General features: G+C 35.3%; 1 protein-coding gene across 1 annotated transcript; it reads left to right on the plus strand.

The window, feature by feature from the left end:
- The first annotated feature begins 11,086 nt into the window (after positions 1–11,086).
- On the plus strand, positions 11,087–22,249 carry LOC114371194 (putative elongation factor TypA-like SVR3, chloroplastic). Its single transcript, XM_028328632.1, has 14 exons — positions 11,087–11,453; positions 11,651–11,760; positions 12,275–12,478; positions 13,162–13,338; positions 13,626–13,778; positions 17,357–17,446; positions 18,111–18,245; positions 18,325–18,441; positions 18,633–18,784; positions 18,854–18,938; positions 19,940–20,034; positions 20,594–20,759; positions 20,854–21,049; positions 21,722–22,249. The coding sequence occupies exons 1-14, from the start codon at positions 11,228–11,230 to the stop codon at positions 21,856–21,858; spliced, it is 2,043 nt and encodes a 680-aa protein (XP_028184433.1). The 5' UTR covers positions 11,087–11,227; the 3' UTR covers positions 21,859–22,249.

Genomic DNA, 22,249 nt, shown 5'->3' on the forward strand with positions numbered 1-22,249 from the left:
ACATGAAGGTTTAATGTCCCCAACTAAAGAAGAAGACATACTCTAGGACAAGAAGAATAAAAATTTGATGGTCACCTAGGATGACTTGGACAACGAGAAGAGTAACAGTTCAGACAACAAACAAGCCAAAATTTGTCTTATGGCAAACACAGATGATAAGGTTTATGTAAAAACCTCCTCTAAGTCTGATACTTCTTCTTCTGCTTCATCAAATGATGAAGAGGATATGCCCTATGATGTTCTTCTTCAAAGCTGTCATATGATTTCTCTTCAGTGTAAAAAGTTTAAAGAAAAATTCAAAGCTTTTGCTTCGGAAAACACTAAATTAAGGAAATCAAATGAGAATCTGAAAAAAAAAAGATTCAGACTCTAGAAGAGAGTCTAAGCCTAACTAGTAAGACTAATGAAACTTCCATTGAAAAACTAAGAGAAGAAGTAGCATGTCTTATTAATAACTTTGGGAAGTTCTGTAGAAGCAAAGATATTTTAATGTTTTGATGATGCCAAAGGATCATGCGCTTCTCAAGTTTAATTCAAGACAAGAAGCCAAGAAATTCAAGATATATGATCAAGATAATCTCTAGGAAATTCCAAGTTGAAACAACAAGAGGTTTGGCCAAAGAATTTAAGCTAAAATGTCTTTACAAAAGATTTACCCTCTTGTAATCGATTACCAGAGGATGTAATCGATTACCAGTGGCCAAATTGTTTCCTGAAATGCTTTTAAAATGTTTTTGAAAAGTTTTGAAAACATGTAATCGATTACACAAGTCTTGTAATCGATTACAAGCATTTGAAACTATTTATAACAGCTATTAGAAATTTGAATTCAAATTTTACAATATGTAATCAATTACATTTGGATGGTAATCGATTACCATCAGTTATTGAACGTTTTATAACAGTCAGAATTCAAATCTTAAAGCCCGTAATCGATTACATAATTCTTGTAATCGATTACCAAAAGAGATTTCAGAAATAATTTCCAAAAGTCACATCTGTTCAAATGGTTTTTGAATGGCCATTAAAGGTCTATATATATGTGATTTGGAACACGAATTTGCTTAGAGTTTTTCTGAACAAAAAGTCTTATCCTCTCTAAAGTAAAATTGTCTTATCCTCTAAAACATTCTTTGGCCAAAACACTTGCAATTCAATAAGGAATTATTTGAGTGCTTCATTGTACAGTCTATCTCTTTCAAGAGAGATTTCTTCTTCTCTTCTTCTTACTTCTGAAAAAGGATTAAGAGACCGAGGGTCTCTTGTTGTAAAGCAATCTGAACACAAAGGAAGGGCTGTCCTTGTGTAGTTCAGAACTTGTAAAGGGTTTTTGCAAGATAGTGGAACTCTCAAGCGGGTTGCTTGGGGACTGGACGTAGGCACAAGGGTGTGGCCGAATTAGTATAAAACTGAGTTTGCACTTTCTCTTCCCTTAAACTCTTTTATTTATTGTTGCTTTTCATTTACATTCAGATTGGTTATTTTGAATCATCATTTAGAAATTTATCTTTAAGGGAACTTGTATTAAAATCAAAGTAGAATTTTAATTGGGAAAATAGTTTGTAATATCTTAATTCAACCCCCCCCCCTTCTTAAGATATTTGAGGCCACTTGTCTAACAAGTGGTATCAGAGCTTCATTCTTGTATAAAGTTTAAAAGCTTCAAGAATAATGGCCTCAGCAAACTTCTTATTCCCAGAAGGAAATTCAATAAATAAGCCTCCTATTTTTAATGGAGAGGGTTACTACTACTGGAAAACCCGAATGCAAATCTTCATTGAGGCAATAGACTTAAACATTTGGCAAGCCATATAAGTAGGACCTTATGTACCCACCATGGTGGCTGGAAATGCAACAATAGAAAAACCTAGAGAAGAGTGGACTGAAGATGAAAGAAGATTAGTGCAGTACAATTTAAAGGCTAAAAACATCATTACTTTTGCCCTAGGAATGGATGAATATTTTAGGGTTTCAAATTGTAAGAGTGCTAAGGATATGTGGGACACTCTACAAGTTACACATGAGGGCACAACTGATGTCAAACGATCTAGGATAAATACTTTAACTCATGAGTATGAATTATTTAGGATGAAGACAAATGAAAGTATGCAAGATATGGAGAAAAGATTCACACATATAGTTAATCATCTTGCATCATTAGGAAGAATATTTCCAAACGAGGATCTCATAAATAAAGTGTTAAGATGTCTAAGTAGAGAGTGACAACCAAAGGTAACAACTATCACAAAATCTAGAGATTTGTCTATTATGTCTCTTTCTACACTATTTGGAAAATTACAGGAACATGAGATGGAGTTGCAAAGACTAAATCAACAAGAAGAAAATGATAAGAAGAAGAAGGGAATTGCTCTTAAAGCCTCATCTTCAATGCAAGAGGAAAGTGACATAGAAGATTCAATTGACTTGGATGAAGATGAAGATCTTAGCCTCTTTGTCAAAAGATTCAACAAATTTCTTAGAATGAGAGGAAATCAAAGAAGACAAAGCTTCAAACCTAAAAGAAGGACTGAAGAGTCATTTCAAACTCCAAAATGCTTTGAGTGCAATTAACCCGGACATCTGAGGGCTGATTGTCTAATCTTTAAGAAAAGAATAGAGAAGTCTGAAAATAAGATTATTGGAGAAAAGAAGGCAAAGAAGGCCTACATCTCACATGGGATGATAACGACTTAGAATTGTCTGATGATTTTGAAAAAGAAATGATTAATCTATGTCTAATGGGCAAAAACTATGAAAGCGACGAAGAGGAACCATTGAGGAAAAGTGGTACATAGATAGCGGGTGCTCAAAACATATGACGAGAGATGCATCAAAGTTCACACATATCTCTCCCAAGAAAAGTGAGCATGTAACTTATGGTGACAACAACAAAGGTAGAATTCTTGGAGTTGGAAAAATAGGTACGAATTCTTCAAACTCCATTGAAAATGTTCTACTTGTTGAAGGCCTTAAGCACAACTTGCTTAGTGTTAGTCAATTATGTGATAAAGGCTATCTAGTATCGTTTGATTCTAAAAAATGTCTCATTGAACATAAACATGATACTAATATAAAGCATATAGGTTTTAGAGTCAACAATGTTTATATGATAGACTTAAGTCAAAAACTAGATAATAATCAATGTTTTCTTAGCAAAGATGATGATCCATGGCTATGGCATAAACAGATTGCTCACATAAACATGGAACACTTAAATAAATTAATTTCAAAAGATTTAGTTGTTGGTTTACCTAAACTAAAATTTGAAAAAGATAGATTATGTGATGCATGCCAAAAGGGAAAACAAACTAGAGTTTCATTCAAATCCAAAAACATTGTTTCAACTACTCAATCGTTACAATTGTTACATATGGATTTGTTTGGTCCTTCTAGAATTATGAGTTTTGGTGGAAGCTATTATGCACTTGTCATTGTTGATGATTATTCTAGATATACTTGGACACTATTTATCACTCATAAGAATGATGCATTTCAAGCATTCAGGAAACTTACAAAAGTTATTCAAAATAAGAAAAATCTCAAAATTATATCTATTAGGAGTGATCATGGGGGTGAGTTTGAAAATAAAGAATTTGATTTATTTTGTGATAAGCATGGGATTGAACATAACTTTTCTGCAACTAGAACCCCTCAACAAAATGGAGTTGTTGAAAGGAAAAGTAGGTCTTTGGAAGAAATTGCTAGAACCTTTTTTAATGATACTTTTCTTCCAAAATATTTTTGGGCTGAAGCCGTTAATACTGCATGCTATATCATGAATAGGGCTTTAATAAGACCCATTTTAAAGAAAACTCCATATGAACTGTTCAATGGTTGGAAACCAAACATCTTGCATCTTCATGTTTTTTGTTGCAAGTGTTTTCTATTAAACAATGGAAAAGAAAACTTAGGAAAGTTTGATGCTAAGTCAGATGAAGGAATTTTCCTTGGTTATTCTTTGCATAGTAAAGCTTATAGAATATATAATAAGAGAACAATGACAATTGAAGAATCGATTCATGTTTCCTTTGATGAATCTAATGTTATTTCTCTAAGAAAGGATATTTTAGATGATATTGCAGAATCTTTAGAACAAATGCATATTCATGGACAAGATTCTAAAGGAAAAGGAGAAGGAAGCAACGAAAATCCTCCAGTAGAAGTCAAAGCAAATAATGATCTTTCAAGAGAGTGGAAAGCTTCAAGAGATCATCCCCTTGACAACATTATTGGTGATATCTCAAAAGGGGTAACAACTAGACACTCTCTGAAAGATTTATGCAATAACATGGCTTTTGTGTCTATGATTGAACCTAAAAATTTAAATGAAGCCATAATAGATGAAAATTGGATAATAGCTATGCAGGAAGAACTAAACCAATTTGAAAGAAATAATGTTTGGGAGTTAGATGAGAAACCTGAAAACTACCCAATCATTGGAACAAAATGGGTGTTTAGAAATAAATTAGACGAAAATGGCATAATTATTAGAAATAAGGCTAGATTAGTCGCCAAAGGATATAATCAAGAAGAGGGGATAGACTATGAGGAAACATATGCTCCAGTTGCTATATTATAAGCCATCAGAATGTTATTAGCCTATGCATCCATAATGGACTTTAAGCTTTATCAAATGGATGTAAAAAGTGCATTCTTAAATGGCTTTATTCAAGAGGAAGTATATGTAGATCAACCCCCTGGATTTGAAAACTCAGACAAGCCTAATCATGTTTTTAGATTAAAAAAGGCTTTATATGGCTTAAAGCAAGCCCCTAGGGCTTGGTATGAGCGTCTGAGTAAGTTCCTTTTAGAAAAGGATTTCTCTAGAGGCAAAGTAGATACTACTCTTTTCATAAAGAGAAAATTACATGATATTTTATTGGTTCAAATTTATGTTGATGATATTATTTTTGGATCTACTAATGAATTATTGTGCAAGGAATTCTCTCATGACATGTAAAGTGAGTTTGAAATGTCAATGATGGGAGAACTTAATTTCTTTCTTGGATTACAAATTAAACAAACCAAGATTGGAATTTTTGTCAATCAATCCAAGTACTGCAAAGAGTTAATTCACATATTCGGGATGGAAAATGCTAAGCACGTGGCTACACCAATGAGCACTGCTTGCTATTTAGATAAAGATGAAACTGGTCAGTCAATAGATGTTAAGCAATATTGAGGTATGATCGGATCCCTTCTTTATTTATCTGCTAGCAGACCTGATATAATGTTTAGTGTGTGTATGTGTGCTAGATTTCAATCAAATCCCAAACAGTCACATCTTAGTGCCGTTAAAAGAATCATAAGATATTTGTTAGGCACTATGAATATAGGTTTATGGTATCCTAGGAATTCCACATGCACCTTAATAGGATACTCTGATTCAAACTTTGCCGGTTCTAAAACAAATAGAAAGAACACAAATGGAACTTGTCAATTCATTGAATCTGCTCTAGTCTTTTGGCATAGTAAGACACAAAATAGTGTTGTTTTATCCACTGCAGAAGCGGAATATATTTCTGTCGGCAGTTGTTGTGAAAATTTTATGGATGAAGCAACAACTCTCTGACTATGGAATCCTTCTTGACCATATACCTATTAGGTGTGATAATACAAGTGCAATCAATCTTTCCAAAAATCCAATTCAACATTCTAGAACCAAACATATAGAAATTAGGCACCATTTTCTAAGAGATCGTGTTCTGAAGGGAGATTGTGTGCTAGAATTTGTTGATACAAAGAATTAGCTTGTTAATATCTTCACAAAACCTCTCCCCAAAGAAACATTCTTTTCCATTAGAAGAGAATTAGGCCTCTTAGATATTAGTGATTTGGATAAATAAGGATTGATTGGTTGATTGAAATAGTTATGTTTGATGATTGATTGATTGTATTTGATTCTAAGATTTTGATTGTGTTTGATTGGTGTGTTATTATGTGATTGATGTTTGTTTGATTGAATTAAATGAGTATCAGTATTGATGATTGATATAGTTAGATATTTTTAGCATAGACATAGATAATTTTTAGAGGAAAAAGCCTAGTTAGTGTTTTGGTAATCGATTACCATTACGTGTAATCGATTACACAAGAACAGGTAGCCTGTAATCGATTACCAGAAGGCTAAGTGCTCCTGTAATCGATTATCAAACCTTGTAATCGATTACAGAATTTCATCTTCTATAAATAGACATGTTTCAGAAGCTGCAGTCACGAAAACTTCGAGCTACGACGCCCCCTTTCTCCCAAAACTTCCAAACATCATATCTCACTCGTTTCTCAACCAAATCACCTCCCACAAAGCCCATTTTTCATCATTTTCGATTCTCTTTCATTCCAGCCGATCAAAATCTTCAATAAATTCACCAAATGGATGAATCATCCAAGAAGCGCAAGGGCTCATCCACCTCTGTTGCGACAACTAGAACACCTCATCCCGGAGCCACCGGAGCATCCCCGACACCAATTCCACCCTCCTTGTCATCGTATACACTATTTTCATCTGATGAACAGCGTATCTAGTACTCCTCTCTCTTTCAATCTCGTCAAATTCTTGATCCCAAATATCTTGACCTAGAATTCTTTGATGGGGAAGCATTTGATTGCTATCAAGTGTTTCAAAACACTGGTCTGATTCCATTCATGTCATTAAAATTACCACATTATCTTGAATTAGTCTGAGTCTTTTATTCAAATTTGCAAATTCAGGGTAGCACATTAATTTCTGAGGTACATGGCATATCAATGGTTATTGATGAATCTGTTTTCTTTTCATTGACACATCTGCCCAATCAAGGTGCACCTTTTGAGGGCACCATTGTTGACGACTAGAAGTTTGATTACTCCAGTCTTGATGCCCACCGTATGGTCTGCAATGATCAGGCGGATATGACCGGCAGACTTCTTGTCGGTTCATTGACATTCGATTGTCGCATCATGCACTACATCATTGTTCACATTTTATTACCCAGATCATCAAACTTAGCTCAAGCCTCTGAAGAGGATTTAATATTGATGTGGGCTTTTCTCACCGGTCGTTCGATCGACTGGGCCCATTTGATCAGATACCGCATGCATAAGGCATTGCGGTCAAATGCACCTCTGCCTTATCCACAACTTATTACTTTATTTCTTCATCATTTTCAAATTCCCTTGGATAATGAGCCCTTTGTGAAAGTCAAACACTTTTTTGCCATTGGTGCCGGTGCGATACCTCCTTCGGCTACCGTAAGGACATGGATGGGCAATGGTTGAAGAAGGATGCGCAGCCTCCGTAAGACGAACGTACTCCCTCTCCTCCGCCTCAATGAGATGACTCCTCAGCCCTTATGCATGAAGTTCTTTCGGAGTTGCGAGGTCTCCGAACCTATGTTGGTGAGTGCTTTGATTCCTTGGATGGTCGTATCGATGCCATTAATGCTCGCTTTGCAGGAATGGATACCCGCATCATTTAGCTTGAGGATGATATGAGTTATGTTCGTCAGTGCTTCGACCTTCCACCACCATCTTCATAGATTTAGATTATTATTATATTTTATTTTAAGTCGTGTATTTGACTATGTTTTATGACATTATTCTCTAAACTTTGGTTATGTTTAAGTATTGGGCACTTAGTTAATTATGACTGAATTATGTTTGATTTCAACTTGTGAATGGTTATGGCCGTGTTATTTTCTGTCTTATATTTCCACGAACATTGGTTTTTTTGATGTTGCCAAAGGGGGGAGAAACGGGGATTAGGAGCTTAGAAATCAAGAGATCATAAATTCCAAAACATAGGGGGAGTATGGATGAGTGAACGTTCTATCTTGTATATATTCTATCTTGTATCTTGATTTCAGGAATTAAATTGTCATCATCAAAAAGGGGGAGATTGTAGAAGCAAAGACATTTTAATGTTTTGATGATGCCAAAGGATCATGCGTTTCTCAAGTTTAATTCAAGACAAGAAGCCAAGAAATTCAAGATATATGATCAAGATAATCTCTAGGAAATTCCAAGTTGAAACAACAAGAGGTTTGGCCAAAGAATTTAAGCTAAAATGTCTTTACAAAAGATTTACTCTCTGGTAATCGATTACCAGAGGATGTAATCGATTACCAGTGGTCAAATTATTTCCTGAAATGCTTTTAAAATGTTTTTGAAAAGTTTTGAAAACATGTAACCGATTACACAAGTCTTGTAATCGATTACAAGCATTTGAAACTGTTTATAACAGCTATTAGAAATTTGAATTCAAATTTTACAATGTGTAATCGATTACACTTGGATGGTAATCGATTACCAGCAGTTATTGAATGTTTTATAACAGCCAGAATTCAAATCTTAAAGCCTGTAATCGATTACACAATTCTCGTAATCGATTACCAGAAGAGATTTTCAGAAATAATTTCCAAAAGTCACATCTGTTCAAATGGTTTTTGAATGGCCATCAAAGGTTTATATATATGTGACTTGGAACACGAATTTACTTAGAGTTTTTCTGAACAAAAAGTCTTATCCTCTCTAAAGTAAAATTGTCTTATCCTCTAAAATATTTCTTGGCCAAAACACTTACAATTCAATAAGAAATTATTTGAGTGCTTCATTGTACAGTCTATCTCTTTCAAGAGAGATTTCTTCTTCTCTTCTTCTTACTTCTGAAAAGGGATTAAGAGACCGGGGATCTCTTGTTGTAAAGTAATCTGAACACAAAGGAAGGATTGTCCTTATGTGGTTCAGAACTTGTAAAGGGTTTTTGCAAGAAAGTGGAACTCTCAAGCGGGTTGCTTGGGAACTGGACGTAGGCACAAGGGTGTGGCCGAACCAGTATAAAACTGAGTTTTCACTTTCTCTTCCCTTAAACTCTTTTATTTATTGTTTCTTTTCATTTACATTCAGATTGATTATTTTGAATCATCATTTAGAAATTTATCTTTAAGGGAACTTGCATTAAAGTCAAAGTAGAATTTTAATTGGGAAAATAGTTGGTAATATCTTAATTCAACCCCCCCTTCTTAAGATATCTGAGGCCACTTGTCTAACAAGTTCCTGGAAAGCTCAAATACTATTACCACTCTTTTGAAATTCCATTAAAATCCTCATGATAAGCTGATCTAGGCTTTGATAAGGGAACAACTTCCCCCAAGTCATAGTTTGCTTCAGACAAATGTGACTTCTGTGGTAAATTTGATACTCCAAGTTCAAATGCATCCATAAGAAGAAACAAATGTCTAAGAGTACTAGCTATGTTGGACCCAAAATAGATATGAGTACCAAAATCTCAAATAGTGCATGTTGTAGATATCCTTGGTAGGAAAAAGCCAGGGTTTAAGCTGATATAGGACAATGGATGCTCACGACACATGATGGGGAAAGGTCTATGTTCCTAGACCTAAAGCCACATGAAGGAGGAGCAGTTGCCTTTGAAGGCATGGGTAAGGGAAAGATCTTTGGTATAGGAAAAGTTGGTATTCCTTCTCTAGCCTCTATAGACAATGTCTTATATGTTGAAGGTCTAAAATATAACCAACTTAGCATAAGTCAATTTTGTGATAGTGGCTATATTATTTCCTTCAACAAAGATAAGTGCATAGTCAAGACAGAAGATGACAAGTCTTTCTTTAGTGCCAGATGACACAACAATCTGTAGGAGATTGATCTGAAAAATCTTAGTCAACAGAATGTAACATGTCTACTATCTAGAGAAGATGAAAGATGTCTTTAGCATAAAAGACTTGGGCATGTCAACTTAAAACATATTTCAAAATTATCCAAAAAGGATTTAGTTAAAGGATTGTCTAAGATCTGTTGGAAAACTTATTCTCTACGAAGCATGTCAGCAAGGGAAACAAATCAAAACTTCTTTTAAATCTAAAGATGTTGTTTCCACCTCCAGACTATTGCAGTTGTTGTGCATGGATCTATTTGTACCAACTAGAACATTGAGTTTGGGAGGAAAGAAGTATGACTTTGTCATAGTTGATGATTATTCAAGATATACATGGGTATACTTCCTTGCTTATAAGCAGAGTCTTTCAAGGTCTTTGTAATATTTTGTAAAAAATTCAAAATGAAAAAGGTTTTTGCATCTCTTCTATCATGAGTGACCATGGAACTGAGTTTGAAAATGCTAAGTTCAAATCATTATGTAAAAGGAATGGTAATTTCATATTCAAATTACTGGACAACAGAATAACTGAAACTATTATACTAACATTGGATCAATGTTGATGAATGCACATAGACCTAATAAGTCATATCTAAATACCTCACCATCCATGTTAGCCGGTGGTTATTTTGGCGTGTCAAAATATGCAAATTAAAATTTTAAAAAGAGTATGATAGAAAATGATTAACACTCAATAAATATAAAAATAAATTCCAAAAATAAATTCCAAAAATACTGTGAAACATAAAGTAATTATGTTTAAGATTTCTACTACTAAGCATGGCTGCATAGTAATTAGTTGCATAAATACTAAAGAAAATATTAAAAATATCAATGTTTCAAAAGTCAGTAGCATTAGTTATTTTAAGCACAACTAAAGATAACACTCATCCAATTCTAATTATATCCCACTTGCTTTGGCACATAAACTTAGTAACAAAAATTAACAAATTCATCACGAGCAGGAAATGTAATAGGCATTAACAAATTCAATGAGAACTAACAAGCCTCCTCTCTTTTTTCATAAGGCATTTTTAGATTTTATGACAAATAATTTCTATTTTCATTTCGTTTTTATTTATTGTCAAACTTTAAAATATAATTTGCAGGTTGAGAAATTATGTTATATATTTAAGAATAATTTTATATAAATTAATTTAACAATTAGTCTATGCATCACACACGAGTCACCCATCCAACTACTATACTATAATTGATTTTAGATTTTATTGAAAATAAAATAAAATAAATATAAAAGATTCGTGAAGCCAAAAAAAAGAAGAAGAGATTATGAGGGAGAAAAGACACTTTGATTGGTGATGTGGAGAAAAGTAGTCCGTAGAGGCATTGAGGGCGAAACACTATAAGGTCATTTCCCACAAATGATCGGTATCCATTCCTGGGCCACTAAAATTCTAGTTTCCTTTCGACGACACTTACAATAACAACAACAAAATCCATCACTAACAGCCTCATACTCATTTTCTTTCTTTTTTTTCTTTCCCTATCCCTCTCCCTCTCTTCTCTTCTTTGCAAGTCACCAACCAACCAAGAGAGTGAGTGAGTGAGGGAGCAATGGAGAAGATTGCAGCACTCACTGCTAATACTATCCACACCCCTCTCTTACCCAACAACACCACTCTTCCAAAGACTTCATCTTTTCAACCCTTTTTTTCTAACCAGCTACTTGGCCTCCCCTTATCTTCTTCTTCATCTTCTGCTTCTTCTTTAACCGCCGCCAAACGGTTCTCTTGCAGGCCTATCAAGTGTTCCGTTTCCGAAGCCACAGAGCCCAAAACAGGTAATTAATTCCCATCGCATGTTGCTTGTTTTCGTATTTTGTGACATTGTGTACCATTTCTGCTTATAAGGTTCGGTTTTTCAAGATTCTTTTTTTCTTTTCTTTTTTGTTATTATTGTTTTTGTGTGTGGGGTGTCAATTAATCTGATTAGCTTGTTTTGTTTTGGTGGTTGTTGTTTTCATTTGCGTATATTTAGAGAAGAAGAGGCAATTGCTGAGAAGAGGGGATGTGAGGAACATAGCTATTGTTGCTCACGTTGACCATGGGAAAACTACTCTCGTTGATGCCATGCTCAAACAAACTAAGGTATTATTCATTGCATGGAATATGAGTTGAATTGAAGTAAATATTGTACTTTTGGTCTCCTTATTATTGTCATTTTGTGAATTTAGTTCCCCTTTTGTTATTTTTCCCTCGAATTCGGTCAATATTTAATAGAAGTGTTGATGTGGTGGTGTAGTAGAAACTAGAAAGTGATTTAGTGCCTTTTTATTTTTTGAGTTTGGTAGAATTGATTCTGATATAATTGATTTTGAACTGTTAAATAAATGCCATTAGAATGCATGTCCAAAATAATATCAGGTACAAATTTTATATTGAAACTTGTGTCAGTGCGTGGAGTTGATTTTGTTAGTAAATCAAACATGTATTTATTTCTATACAATTGTTGTGAATAGGAAAAGTTGTTTTTAGCGACTTGATAACATCTGTTGACTGGTTTAACCGTAGTTTCCACAGCAAAGTCATTTGGTTTGTTCTTGTAGAAAAGAGGGAAGGGTGGATGAAATTGATATGATAATGTGTGTTGAATTTTGTGCAGGTATTTCGTGATAATCAGTTTGTTCAGGAAAGGATAATGGACTCAAATGATTTGGAGCGTGAAAGAGGAATCACAATACTGAGTAAAAATACATCTGTCACTTATAAAGATGCAAAGATTAATATAATAGATACTCCAGGTCACTCTGATTTTGGTGGTGAAGTGGAGCGCATCTTGAATATGGTGGAAGGAATCCTTCTAGTGGTACTCCTACTCTTTTCCCATTTCCATAATAATCATCATGCATCTTGTTGTACCATTGAGTTGACCATGATGACTGATATTGACTATTAGTAACTACTCAAAGCTGGCTGCTTGTTACATTTCTTAGCTAAGAAAAGATGGTTTTCATTCCTGCACTTTTCCCTTTTCTGTTGTGTATTTTTGACCAAGGGAAAAGGGGGAAGGGGTGGTGGTTAGTGTCTTCAACACTTCCTTATCATGGGTATCTTATACAAACTAGTTTCAAGAACAAGAACAAGAACAAACAGGCTATGAAAAAACTGCTGTATTTGAAGAAGAAACTCATTTAACTTATATTCTAAATACAACAACAATGCCTTATCCCACTAGGTGAGGTCGGCTACTTATATTCTAAATGATTAATTTTATTCTCTTTCTTGTCTTGATGCCTAACATATTGCCATTATTGGTTTTCAATTTAAAAGGAATTTTAAATTGGTCACCATTTTATTCTTACAACTCAGACTGTACAAATATATCCTTATTCTTTAGGGGATATTTATCTATAACAACGATAGTTTGTTTTCCTCTATTAGAATTTTTCTTATACATTTTTTCTCATATATAAATACTTCATTTTTGTCCCTGGAATGCGGCTTCTTGTAATATGTAGGGTTTACCAAGCTGCTTTTTGTTTTATGTAGGTAGATTCTGTTGAAGGGCCAATGCCACAGACAAGATTTGTCTTGAAGAAGGCTTTAGAGTTTGGTCACTCAGTTGTCGTGGTTGTGAATAAAATAGATAGGCCATCTGCTCGCCCAGAATATGTTGTCAACTCTACTTTTGAACTCTTCATTGAATTAAATGCAACAGATGAACAGGTATGTCAGTGATCATATAACTTAGACAGTTGTAGTTTTCTGTGTTGTTTACAAATTGGGTTGGAGCTTGGAAGTTTGTCAGTAGTCAGAACTCTATGATTTCTTTCCCAATGATCTGTGGGAAGGTTATAAAGAAAGCTATTAGATTTTGAATGCTGTCTGCTGGTAAATTCGAACATATAATTAGTGTTTGAAAGATTATAATTGTTTCAGTATTATGAAAGATAATATTCTGTAAGTTTCATAGCTTTGTAATGTTTAATTTTTTTTTTTTTGTTTGCTTGCAGTGTGACTTTCAAGTAATATATGCAAGTGGTATAAAAGGGCAAGCAGGGTTGACTCCTGAAAATCTGGCAGAAGACCTTGGTCCATTGTTTGAATCTATCATTAGATGCATTCCTGGACCACGTATTGACAAAGATGGTGCCCTTCAAATGTTGGTAAGTAGTTACTAAATATATTGCTTCTTTTTTATAATGTTTAGCATATTTTTATACGTATTAATTTACCACCTTGGGGGAAACAGAAATAAAAAGAAGCAAATGATGATCATGACCAATTTATTTTGTGAGAAAATACGGAATGACAATCCTGTCTAATTTATACAACAACAACAACAACGCCTTATCCCACTAGGTGGGGTCGGCTACATGGATCAACTTCCGCCATAATGTTCTATCAAGTACCATACTTCTATCCAAATCATTAAGTTCGAGATCCTTTTTGATAACCTCTCTTATAGTCTTTTTGGGTCTTCCTCTGCCTCGAATTGTTTGTCTTCTCTCCATCTGGTTTACTCTCCTCACTACAGAGTCTACCGGTCTTCTCTCTACATGCCCAAACCACCTAAGTCTATTTTCCACCATCTTCTCTACAATAGGCGCTACTCCAACCCTCTCTCTAATAGCTTCGTTTCTAATTTTATCCTGTCGAGTCTTACCACACATCCACCGCAACATCCTCATCTCCGCTACACCTACTTTATTCTCATGTTGGCTCTTGACCGCCCAACATTCTGTTCCGTACAAAATCGCCGGTCTTACCGCAGTCCGATAAAACTTTCCCTTTAGCTTGATCGGTACCTTTGCATCACATAACACCCCCGATGCTTTTCTCCATTTCATCCATCCTGCTTGAATGCGATGATTCACATCCCCTTCAATTTCCCCATCATCCTGTATTACAGACCCAAGATATTTAAACCGTGTGACTTGAGGGATAATATGGTCTCCTATTTTCACCTCTGAGTTAGAAACCCTCCTTCTTTTGTTGAACTTACATTCCATATACTCCGATTTGCTTCTGCTTAGGCGAAAGCCATGTGTTTCTAGAGCTCGTCTCCAAGTTTCCAACCTCTCATTCAACTCCTCCCTCGACTCTCCAAGGAGGACTATGTCATATGCAAAAAGCATGCATCTCGGCGCTATCTCTTGGATTTGTTCCGTGAGGACATCCAGAATTAAGGTAAAAAGGTAGGGGCTAAGGGTTGACCCTTGATGTAAACCAATTGTGATGGGAAAATCGTCTGACTCTCCACCCTGTGTCCTAACACTAGTCGATACCCTATCATACATATCTTGGATAGCTCGAATATATGCAACCCTAACCCCTTTCTTCTCTAGAGCTTTCCACAAAATCTCTCTAGGCACTCTATCATACGCTTTCTCCAAGTCAATAAAAATCAAGTGCAAGTCTTGTTGGGCCATGCGATATTGCTCCATCACCCGCCGTAATAAATAAATCGCTTCCATGGTCGACCTTCCCGGCATGAAACCAAATTGATTCTCAGTAACTTGAGTCTCCTTTCTTAATCTCCGTTCGATCACTCTTTCCCATAATTTCATGGTATGACTCATGAGCTTGATTCCCCTATAATTTGCACAATTTTGTATATCCCCCTTGTTCTTATAGATTGGCACTAACGTGCTTCTCCTCCATTCCTCCAGCATGCATTTTGACCTCATAATTTCGTTAAAGAGTTCGGTGAGCCACTCAAGACCTCTATCTCCAAGAGTTTTCCACACTTCAATAGGTATGTTGTCTGGCCCCACCGCCTTACCATTACTCATTCTTTTCAACGCTTCCTTTACTTCCTGTTTCTGAATCCGACGATAGTACTTATAGTTCCGGTCCTCTTCTCTTGTGTCTAGACTGCTAGAATCATATCCATATCCATCATTAAATAAGTTGTGGAAATACGCCTTCCACCTTTCCTTGATATCTTTTTCATGCACTAAGACTTTGCCTTCTTCATCCTTAACACACTTTACTTGATCCAAATCTCTAGTCTTCCTCTCTCTACCCTTAGCAAGCCTATATATAGATCTTTCTCCGTCCCTGGTTCCTAGAGCTTGGTATAGTCCGTCAAAAGCTTGGGCTCTTGCCTCACTCACCGCCTTTTTGGTTTCATTTCTAGCTATCTTATACTTATCCCAAGTTTCAGAATTTCTACACCTAGACCACTCCTTGAAACACTCCTTTTTTACTCTAACTTTGCTCTGAACATTTTCATTCCACCACCACGATTCTTTACCCCTAGGTCCAAAACCTCTAGATTCACCCAACGTCTCTTTAGCCACTTTAATAATCTCTTGGGACATCTTGTTCCACATATCATTTGCACTTCCTTGTGATTGTCCACACCAACCCTCCCATATCTTTTGTTGGAAGATTCCTTGTTTCTCACCCTTCAAGTGCCACCATTTGATCCTTGGTGCTACCATAGGACTTCTTCTCTTTGTCCTATCTCTAATTCTTACATCCATAACCAAAACTCTATGTTGGGTAGTCAAGCTCTCTCCCGGGATAACTTTACAGTTCAAGCAATACTTCCTATCAGACTTCCTGATAAGAAAGAAATCTATCTGAGAACATGTCCCTCCACTTTTGTAAGTGATAAGATGTTCCTCTCTTTTCTTAAACCATGTATTGGCTATAGAAAGATCCAAAGCCTCCGAAAACTCCAAGATGGATTTACCCTCCCCATTCATCTCCCCTAGGCCAAAACCCCCATGCACCCCCTCAAAACCTCTAGCCACGCTACCTACATGTCCATTGAGATCCCCTCCTAGGAAAACTTTCTCTCCTTGGGGTATATCCTGAAGTACCCCTTCTAGATCCTCCCAAAATTTTACCTTAAAGTGTTCTGCTAACCCAACCTGAGGTGCGTACCCACTAATAACATTAAAGGTGTCCTGTCCCACTACCAATTTTAAGACTATGATACGATCTCCTACTCTTCTTACATCCACGACATCCTTCTTCCACTCCTTGTCCACAATAATCCCTACCCCATTTCTTGATCTGATTTTTCCCGTATACCACAGCTTAAATCCCGAGTTGTCTAATTCTTTCGCTTTTTCACCTGTCCACTTAGTTTCTTGTAGGCACATAAAATTGATCTTCCTCCTCACCATAACATCCACTATTTCCATAGATTTTCCAGTAAGTGTGCCTATATTCCATGTACCAAAGCGAATCCTCCTGTCATGAACTAGCTTCTTTACCCACACCCGTTCACGAAAATGTGGGAACCCTTGCTTACTTTTCACTACATCCGGGCGGCGATGCAGCGGCCCTTGCTCTTTTGACACTGTACTCGAGCCATACAGCGCGTTGCTTCCGGGCAACGACCTAGCATTCACATTATTACGTAATTGATCCATGTCATAGAGATTCGACAAAGTTTAACGTTGGCTGTCGAAAGCCTAACACAACCCTCTCCTTTTATCCGGGCTTGGGACCGGCTAAGAATAGCAAAGCTACCCTAGGCAGGATTACAATCCTGTCTAATTTATATGGAGATAATGTCATTTCTGTATCTAACATGGTCATTTATGAAGTTTGTGGGATCTACTTTGCAGTCCATTATCATTTGTAACAGAGCATAAAAAAATTTAAAATACTAGATGAGTCTTAATATTAAACATGATAGTGAACAATTTTGTGTGAGGAAGATTCATAAATGTGTATACAAGATTTAATTTGTAGTTTTTCCATATGCTTATTTGTCTACTAGGTTACAAATATTGAGTATGATGAACATAAAGGGCGCATAGCAATTGGGCGTGTGCAAGCTGGAGTTTTAGAAAAAGGCTTGGATGTTCGAGTGAGTATTCCTTTTCCTTTATTTTTGTTCTTCATTTTTGTGAATTCCTCCATACTAACACATTACCTTTTACTTACATTGAGTTTATATTGCTAGGGATAAATATTTTTGAATAATAAGTGAAGTTTATTAACTTTATAACTACATTTTAAGTCTCAGACTCACTTCTCTAACTCAATTTTTTTTAGTTTTGGCGGGAGGTTGAGTAGACATTATTGAGGACTTCATTTCAGTTTTGTATAACCATTTTGTTTTGAAGTCCAGGAAGTAGATAATTTTAATCTGCTTATGATAGTAAGAGACCTCCAATTAAATAGGTCTATGTAAGGAGAGTTAGAAGAGTGACAGGGGATTCTTAGAAACAGGACACTTACTGTAATAATTAGTTAGTTATGACAACAACAATAGAAAAATAGAAAGAGATAGAGTGTGTTACTGTGTTAGGGCCATGGAATGATGTTGAGTAGGTAATTGTGGGAGAGGTCTCAATCTCTCGAGCATCCAGGGAAATCACATTCTTGCTGTACAGTACCCTATTCTTTATACTGTTCTACATTGGATCAGTGATTGGGAATTAGGGATTTGATCTATAAAATATCATTTCATTCTAATATATTCTGATTCAGTTTCTATCAGAACACCACTTATTGATTGATTTTGTCAGGTATGTACTTCAGATGATTCATGTAGATATGGAAGAGTTACTGAGCTTTATGTGTATGACAAATTCAATAGGGTCCCTGCAAATAAGGTGGAGGCAGGAGATATATGTGCAGTATGTGGAATTACTGATATTCAGGTAAAGATTGAGGATTTTGGATAGAGTGCATAATCTTGTTTTACAGTAACCTCATTAACCTTTACCATTCTGTAATCAGATCGGGGAGACAATTGCTGATAAAGTATCTGGGAAACCACTACCTTCAATCAAGGTGGAAGAACCAACAGTGAAAATGTCTTTCTCCATAAACACTTCACCTTTTGTTGGCCGTGAGGTATATCAAATTATCTATAGATTAATACTTTATTGCCATAAAAAGTTCTGTTATCTTTTACTGTGTGGATATCCTGATTCTGTCTGTTTGGGACAACAATTGCTCTTAGGTTCAGTTTTCTTTGTAATAGTGCAAGTTGTGCTTTCACAGCTAGGTAAGATACCAGCTAAAACATGTTTGTTAATTTTCAGGGAAAGTATGTTACTAGTAGGAATTTAAGGGACAGGCTTTATCGTGAACTTGAGCGGAATCTGGCTATGAAAGTTGAAGATGGTGAAACAGCTGATACATTTGTTGTCAGTGGGCGTGGAACTTTGCATATCACCATACTTATAGAAAATATGTAAGCATATGAATATTCCATTTCTTGTTAATTATTGTTCAAGTTCTTTAAATAATATTGCAACTGCAGGCGAAGAGAAGGATATGAATTCATGGTTGGGCCTCCCAAAGTTATCAACAAGAAGGTGGATGAAAAACTGTTGGAACCGTATGAGGTGATTTCTCAATCCATTTGTTATTGCTTTTCAAAAGCAAAAAGTCCAAAGTTGATATGACAATGCATGAGTTAGAGTCTTATTTGACAGACCTTGAAATCTAGTTGTTTTTCCTGAGAACTGACATGCTTATTTGAGACATAAAAAACTAGCTTAATTATCATGATTAATTGCTTTGTTTTATGCTGTGTCCTGTTTTATGAAGGTCAGTCTGACCTTATAAATATTCCGATGCTAATCTATTATGTATGTGAATGCATCAAAGTCTCTTGTGTTTTATGAAAAGCATATGAATGATCCTGAAAATGTGATAGCCTTTTAATACGTTTTCTTTTTCAATTTTTACTTTCCTATAAAATAGCTTTTAAGTAACTTCTACTTGCAAAATCAACATTGTTGATTATACACAGATGATGTCATATGGGAAATCTCTATTCATTGTTTTGATATTTTCCTGTACATGATTGTGTTTGAACATGAATATTACAATTATATCCTGGAACTTTTTTTTTCCTGCTAAATATTGGATTTGGAACTGCTAGTTCAAGTTTTTTGGTGCTTGAAAATTCTTAATCATAAGTTACCCAGTATTTTGCTAAACAGTTGAACACATTGTTTGAATGGGATAAAATAGAGTGAAAGGATATATGATAGAAATATAGGGCTTTTAGCTTTTTGATCGGGAGAAAAATGGGGAGAGAGTGTTTTATAAAAGGCACAGCCAAATAATTTCTCCTCTCATTTTTATCTTCTATTTCTCCCATTCTTCTTCCCTACATAAGAGAAAAATTCTTCACTTTCTTTTTTCTACTTGTTATACTCATCCAAACAAAGCGAAGAGAAATTTCTTAGTTTCTTTTTCATTTTAATCCATAGGAACAATATATCTTTTCCACTATATTTCTCTCTTTCCTTTCTTTGCTTCCTATTTTTTTATTATCCAAACAAAGAATAAATTTATTCTCATTTATTACATGTTTTAATAAGAGGAATTGCTGCAGATTGCAACTGTGGAGGTACCAGAAGAGCACATGGGAGCTGTTGTTGAACTTCTTGGCAAGAGACGAGGACAAATGTTCGATATGCAAGGAGTTGGGTGTGTAAATTTCTTTCTTTGCTTCTATTTTGAACGTGATATATTTTAGAACCGATGTTATACTGTTATGGAAACAAAGCATTGAAGTAAAGCAAAATTTCTAAGACAATCATCATCATCCTCATGTCATGGCAAGGAGTTAGCATTGAAGTAAAGCAAAATTTCTAAGAGAATCATCAATCAATCACAGAATGCCTATATCCAAACTATTTTTCTTTGCTTATGATGTCTCATGTCATCATGTGGATTGCTTTATTCATTTATTTATTTTGGCTCTGTATAATATCCTCATTTACCTGCATCCTAATTTTTTTAGAAACATTGTCATGCGGTCATGCCAATGTTATATCCAATGCCCATGCTTGTCTCTGTCAGGTTGTAATTCACATGCTTGTATTATATCAAAATCTAATCCGTTAATTTTCTACACTATTATTATCAATGGATATCTCACTCCCTTAACTCTACAGTGCATTTTATACTACAGTTTAGAATATCTGTATCGACTAGACTAATGTAGCATTTGATCTGATACTGACAACATTTATTTCTCTATTAGATTGGAAGGAACTACACTACTCAAATATAAGATCCCAACCCGTGGCCTTCTTGGATTGCGGAATTCAATTTTAACTGCCTCCCGAGGGACTGCTATTCTCAACACTGTTTTTGATAGCTATGGGCCTTGGGCTGGTGAAATTAGTACTCGGGATCAAGGCTCATTGGTAATGTTTGCATTATAAACATTATTATCTGTAGCATGGTACTCCACGGTGCCATTGTTTCCTCCATTCATTAATGATAGTTATGGAATTTCAGGTTGCTTTTGAGGATGGAACAAGTACTTCTTATGCAATCTCTAGTTCACAGGAGAGGGGACAGATGTTTATTGGTCCTGGAGTGGATGTTTATAAAGGTCAAATTGTTGGCATCCATCAGCGACCTGGGGACTTGTCCTTGAATGTTTGCAAGAAGAAAGCTGCAACCAACATACGTTCCAACAAGGAACAAACAGGTGAGTGACAAGCAGCTCCAGTGCAATTACCTTGTTATCGTATATGAAATGCACATTCAAATAAGAGGGTTTGATACTATTTAGTTCCTTAAACCAGTGTTAAACTGACTTAAGATGATTTACTCTTTTAATTAATTTTAATTCAAATAAAAGGGTTTGATACTATTGGAGGAATACTGCTACTTTAATAATCATGGGTTATCTCAAGCTATTTTGCGTGCTAGTATTTCTTAACTGCTTTAAGAAAGATCTTACATCGAATTCTGATGTGACTATAGGAGCAACATAGCCTCAATCAGATGTGTGTTATTTTTGTTCTTTTTCGCAATACTATTCCTTTTATGATTCTTGCAAATTATTTGCTTGAATAATTAAAAAACTGTTATTGAAAATTATTTTATTATCTGAATCCAAGGCACCCTGTACTTGGTAAACACATTCTAAGGTCCAATACATAATTACTGTTATGTAATTATACAAAGCTGTTGAATGAATAGGCTTTTCAGAGTATGTTTGGTTTATGTATCCCAGGTTGACAACATTATGTAAGCCTGAATTGTGATTATATATTTGACTAGTCTATTATTATTGTGCAACTTCACATTCACTCATGCATAATAGTAGTTTTCTAATAATCAAGGAAGTTCTAATTTACTTTATTCCCTTATGCAGTGATTCTTGATACGCCATTGGACTATAGTCTGGATGACTGCATTGAATACATCCAAGAAGATGAACTAGTAGAGGTCACCCCCGCAAGTATCCGAATGTCCAAGAATCCAAAAATTACAAACAAGAAAACAAGGTAGACTTTCACCGTGAAGCTGTAACTTGCAAATGCTTTTTGAGTTAACCAGTTACCGCTGGTGTGCTGAAGCGCATAACTCATTAATGTGTTGCTGCTAAAGTGACGAAGAAGTAAATCATTACCATTGATGTAATGTCACATATATTCTTCCAAAGATGCAGACAGTATAGGAGCTGGCTGAAAGCCGTATTCATTATAGATATTGGTCATCACAGTTGATTAAAGGGATGAAGTTACACTGAATTTTGTTCAATTTGTAAAGTCTATATATTAGCAGTAAGGAACAAGATATTAATTCTTCATCATATGGTTATTGATTGGAGAATAGCAATGCAACACCTTGGTTAAATTTCCAATGAGATTTCTAATGCATTCTCTGATTTTTTTAATTA

The sequence above is a fragment of the Glycine soja genome, chromosome 10 (assembly GCF_004193775.1).
Source record: "Glycine soja cultivar W05 chromosome 10, ASM419377v2, whole genome shotgun sequence".
NCBI lineage: Eukaryota > Viridiplantae > Streptophyta > Magnoliopsida > Fabales > Fabaceae > Glycine > Glycine soja.